We start from the raw sequence: 5,994 nt of genomic DNA on the forward strand, positions 1-5,994 counted from the left end.
CTTATATGTGTCACTGTGTGATGGTCGACTTATTTTATACGTGTACGCTTCTAAGAACATTATTATTATTTTTTTTTGTAGAGGTCTAAGTGCAATTTATTGAGAGGCAAGAACAAAAATAGAAATTATATAAGAAAATTGTGGGGAGCAAGTTTAAATCCTGTCAAACACGCCAGGCCGCCCCGATTAAGGTGGTCCGTTGTAGAGAGAGAGAGAGAGAGAGAGAGAGAGAGAGAGAATTAAGGTAGTCCAGTTCAGGTCATGCTTGGACCGGCCAACCAAATAATTGGGTCGAAACATTATATTCTGCTAGACCGACTTCGTATTAAGTCAATAAATAATTCATGTGCGAGTGTGCGACCTAAACTTATTTTTGAGCGAAAATTTCTATTTTATTAATATTTAGGGTCCTTGACCTAAAGCACCAAAATAAACAAAAATTATCCCACTTATCCCAACAACAGATTTTTATCCTACTAACCCAATTTGTAGTAAAATGACAATTCTGTCCTCCACTTAATTAAACAACTACTTTATGCCACTCTCTCCCTCTCTTCCATCCGATCTCTCTCTCTCTGTATACTGTTTCTGCAAAGGATGAGGAGCCGGAGCCGATTTCGCTCACCTCTCTCTCTCGTCGGAGTTGGACAGACGACGTTGCTCAGTTGGGATCTCCGTGCTCGACGATGGCCTCCCGAAGAAGGACAGCTCCCGACGATTTCGGTGACCGGCAACAGAGGAAGAGGATCCACGAGGAGTACGAGCGTCACCGGAAGCAGCTCCACGATCTCTGCGTTGCCATCAAGGCCGACTCCGTCTCTGACTTCAAACTTGGTTCGCACCGTGAAAAAATTCAAGGCTAACTTTGGAGGAGAGATTGCTGCGCTGGAGACTTCTTCTGATTACGGACTGGATTCCAAAGTCCACAGACACCTGACTTGATCTTGCACCAATTCCAGACTTCATAATGGTAATTAGTTTAATATTCTATCAAAATTCTCTTTAATTTGAATTATGAAATCTTACTTCATGGTGCAGATGGTTAAAGATCGAAGTCTTTGACTCTCAATTATGAATAAGGACAAAAGAGTACTGGGTGGTGGGTCATTTGCGTTTTTAGATGAATTGGTTAGCTAGTGGGAGGCTTTCTTTTGCTAAAGCTCTCAGACTCAGTGAACGAATAATGGAGGTTCAGCAAAGAAGGATTTTCTGTCTTTATCTTAATATTTAATTGCTTCTTCTACTCTCTATAAGAAAACATGTCCGATATTTATAGACTTGCTTGTTTGACTGGAAGCATTTTGAAAATGCTAAGGCCATGTCCTTCCTCTTTCTTATATATATATATATATATATATATATGTTCTTTTTTGGTAAAATGAGGGCAAAAAAAAAAATTAAAAAAAATGTTTTATTGTCTCCCAATAGACATCTATTGGGGAGCAATAGACGGCTATTGGGAGGCAATAGATGTTTTGAATTGATGTAATCTCCTTGTTTTTTTTTCTGTAATCAAAGTTTTGTTTGTCTAAATTTAGGGAGATTAGTTCCCATTCTGGCGACTGAAAGTCCTATTGGGGGGCACTAGACGTCTATTGGGGAGCAATACATGGCTAGTAGGTCTATTGGGGGGCAATACATGACTGATCGTCGTCTATTGGGGGGCAATAGACGTCTATTGGGGGCAAAAAAACCGGTGAGATTTTCAGCAAATTCCGGTAGGTGGCGGCAAGTGACCGGATTCCGGTGGCTGGTGACCGGATGATTGGAATCCGGCGGCCGGTGACCGGGCTCCGGCGAAGTCTCCTATAGTTTATCTCTCTCTAAGTTTCAAAAGGGTGAGGGTAAAATGGTATTAAAAAAAAATTAAAAAACAAAAAAAAAATCTTAATGGGGTATTAGGGAAGTCCTCCTTAGAGTGTTTTGGGTAAGAGCAAGTTCACTGGGCATCCTATTGCCCGGGCACCACGTCAAAAGCAGCAGCTGGGTCACCATGGAGTGACTATTCATGATTCCACCGGTGTTGGGGCAAAACCACAGTGGGAGGCCCAGGTCACGAACTCGGGTAGGAGGGTGACTGAGCCCGTGACCCAGGATGCCAGCCTGGCCCAAAAAGAAGAAGCTCGGGGAGACGCGCCGTGGGGGGGAATTGAAGCCCAGTTTCTTGTCATCTAGCGGGGACAACGACTGCAGGCACGTAGCAGCCGTTATTTTGTCGTTTAGTGGCAAGCATGCGGCGACGTGGCGTGTAGCCGTTGGGCTACTTTGCAGATTTGAATGCAACGGTCCACAGATCTGGACCGCTGCTTATGATACTGAAATGGATCTGACGGCTGGAGATCAAGCAGAGGTTAAAAAAAATATATATATATATACCGTTAGATTGGGTAACAAAAAAAAATATAACCAAAATTTTCTATAAATACCTTACCTCCTATTTTACTTCTCACACCAAAAAAATCATCTTTCTTCCTCAAAATTTTTTGTTCCTTCTCCTCATAGCTTTCATACTCTACAATTTTTTTTATTCCAATATGAGTGTACGAGGCAATACGATTGTCCAACCAGTATCAGATCCAACTATTGACGGGACACGTTGGCAGACTAATGAAGACATTCAATTGTGCAAGTCTTGGAGGGCTGTTAGCCAAGATCCGTCAAAGGGTACGGAACGAAGAAAAGATGATCTATGGATAGAGGTACGCCAACACTATGCCGAACATTGGGATGGATATGTCCGATCATTGCAAGCATTTCAAGGGAAGTGGAAAACCTTGAAAGTCGAACTTTATGCTTGGCATTGCGCGTTAAGGCAAGCGAAATTGTGGTACAAGAGTGGTGCGAATATGATTGATGAGGTATGAATTTGTAGTGTAACACGAATATTAATTTTTATGATTCTTTTAGTGTATATTAAAATTTAATTAGTTGATACATCTTACTTTAAATTATTAGTTGAAATATTTTGTTGATAATTATACTTTAAATTATTAGTTGATATATTAAAATTTAGTTGATAATTATACTTCAAATTAGTACTTCATAATCATACTTTAGACTTCATTTTATTTAAATTATACATTATACTCACCTTATACTTAAATAGTTGATACATTGTACCTCGTTTATATTTGTACTAATAGATTTATACTTTTTTGTTTAAATTAAATAGCGACGTCAAGCACAAGATTTGTGGAGAGCTGCGATGACCAAATCGAAAGGAAAACCAAAAAAAGGTGATTTCATTAGTTTAGAATGTTACGAGATTGTTAAAGGGTTTCAACAATTTGATGACATTCCAAACCATTCCTCTTCAGCTGGAGGAACCTCCAGGGGAGGAACTAAACGGATGCACACACAACAATTCGTTCTTGATTCTCATGTCCAGTTGGACATAGATGCAGATGAGGTAAACGCCGATGCAACTCCCAATCCTTCGGTGAGGCCTCCAGGAAAGAAGGCTGCCAAAGAAGCTCTTCGGAAAGGAAAGAAAGCATCTAATGATTCCAGTCCTCTGACAGCCGCTGTGGAGACTATAGCAACCAACCAAACATCAATGCTGTCTGCCAAGGAGAAACGTGATGAGGAATATGCTCGACATCTCCGTGACCAACAACAACGAGATTATATACACTTGCAATTGGATATTCAAGAGAGGGAATTCAAAAATCAAGAGAGGGAGATGGACACAAGTAAGATGACGCCAACCAAAAAGAATTACTGGCAAAGAAAACAAAAAAAAATTGCAGAGAAAGAAGCTGAAGATGCAACCCGTGGATCTAACATCCCACAACCACCATTCCCCGGTGGGTATTATCCACAATCTCCTTTCTCCGGTGGCTATCCACAACCTCCTTTCCCCGGTGGCTATCCACAACCTCCTTTCCCCGGTGGCTATCCACAACCACCATTCCCCGGTGGGTATTATCCACAATCTCCTTTCCCCGGTGGCTTCCCACAACCACCATTCACCGGTGGAGTCCCTTCCCCACCTTTCTCTTCGGGTGAATCCACCAACCCCAACCATATGGATGACCCCACAAACACAAATTGGATTCCTAATGAAGATGAGGATTAGGAAAATTAGGGAGTTATATATTTTAAATAATTGTATTGTTATGATTCCAATGCTTGGTTTTTCACTTATGTAATATTAGATTGATGAAATGAAAATTTATTTGAATAATACCCTTACAAATGAAAAGCTAAATGAAACCACACAAACATAATTAAAAACATAAAAACTAAAGTAGAAACCACACAAACATAATTAAAAAAATAAAAACTAATAGAAAACACACACAAATAGCAGTTCTAGATACTCCTATTGCCTTGAAATTCTCAAAAGTGTTGAATGAGGTCTTCCTGAAGGTTGGAGTGACTGTGCTCAGATCTAATTTGTTGGTAGCGGTCCATGAATCCGTTCATATGATGAGCATCTCTACCAACAGGATCAAAGTCTCTACCGGTTGGTCCCTCCCATACCTCAGCAATCCTGGGCCTCATATTGTTATCCTCCTCATCATCGGACTCCAACTCATCATCGCTGTCTTCAGGTTGTTCATTTTCGACAATCATGTTGTGTAATATAACACACGTCAACATGATGTATCGAAGGTCCTCTTTATGCAACCCACGAGCAGCTCCTCTAACAATACCAAACCGTGACTGTAATATACCAAAACATCTTTCTACATCCTTCCTATACCCCTCTTGAGCCTTTGCAAACTCGATTTCCTTGGGGCGTGTAGGATTTCGAACAGTTTTCAAGAAAGTCGCCCATCGAGGATAAATACCGTCGGCGAGATAGTACCCTAAACTGTGAGCTCTGTTGTTAACTTGGATTGGATCAGAGGTGCTCTACTGGCGGTAGGCTCATCAAACAACGAAGACTTTGCCAAGACGTTCAGGTCGTTGCATGCCCCGGGCATTCCAAAGAATGCGTGCCAAATCCAGGTGTCATAAGATGCGACTGCTTCCAGGATGATAATGGGGATCTGTTTCCTACCACTATATTCTCCAGCCCAACCTGTCGGACAATTCTTCCATTGCCAATGCATACAGTCGATGCTCCCAATCATTCCTGGAAAACCTCTCTTCTCAGCTTTGGCAAGAAGTCGTCTGAGGTCAGCAGCAGTAGGAGCGCGGAGGTATTCTGCTGAGTAAAGATCAACAATTCCTCGTGTAAAGTGCTGAAGGGCTGCGACGGAGGTGGATTTTGCCATCCGACAATACTCAGCACATTGATCTGCCCCTGCACCGTAAGCAAGCATTCGCAAGGCAGCTGTCATCTTCTGCTCCGGAAGCAGTCCGACTTTGCCGGTAGCATTTGACATTTGAACAAAGTAACGATCATACTGGCAAAGGTCAGTAGATATACGCTTGAAGAGATTGAGACTCATCTTGTAACGTGTTCGGAACACCGAATCTTTGAACACTGGCCGGTCGACAAAGTAGTCGGCCAACATACCTTTGCCCCTTTCTTCTCTAAGTCGTTCCTCATTTGGTGCACGACCCGGATGAGAACCGCGCCCTCGGTGTTGGTTTCCAGATTCTTCTGCGACTGCAGCCATGACAATGGCGTTGATGGCCATCATCTCTTCATCATCTTCATCCTGAGACCGTCGAATTTGATCCCACAAATTGTTCATTGCAACGAGGGAAATTTAGGAAATATGTAATGCTAGAGATATGAAAAGGGTGAAGGTTTGTTAAGCTCGGAGGGTGTGTGTATGTAGTGAAAACATCATGTCTATTTATTGAAAATTTTCACACATAAAAGTGTCGGTGGGTTATCACTCACTCATTTCAAAAAACTTGTCGGTGGTGTGCATGTGATAAAAGTGTCGGTGGAGTTAAAAAAAATTTCACACTTTTCAAAAACTTTGTCGGTGGTGTACATGATAAAAGTGTCGGTGGAGTTTTAAATATTTTCACACTTTTCAAAAACTTTGTCGGTGGTGTATATGTGATAAAAGTGTCGGTGGAGTTAAA

General features: G+C 41.6%; 1 protein-coding gene across 1 annotated transcript; it reads right to left on the reverse strand.

Moving 5' to 3' along the window:
* Window positions 1-4,814: 4,814 nt before the first annotated feature.
* On the reverse strand, window positions 4,815-5,651 carry LOC133728779 (uncharacterized). The gene has a single exon (XM_062156223.1). It carries the CDS (start codon window positions 5,649-5,651, stop codon window positions 4,815-4,817), a length of 837 nt encoding a protein of 278 aa, XP_062012207.1.
* Window positions 5,652-5,994: the final 343 nt, after the last annotated feature.

This window comes from Rosa rugosa, chromosome 1 (genome assembly GCF_958449725.1).
Source record: "Rosa rugosa chromosome 1, drRosRugo1.1, whole genome shotgun sequence".
In the NCBI taxonomy this organism is placed as follows: Eukaryota; Viridiplantae; Streptophyta; class Magnoliopsida; order Rosales; family Rosaceae; genus Rosa; species Rosa rugosa.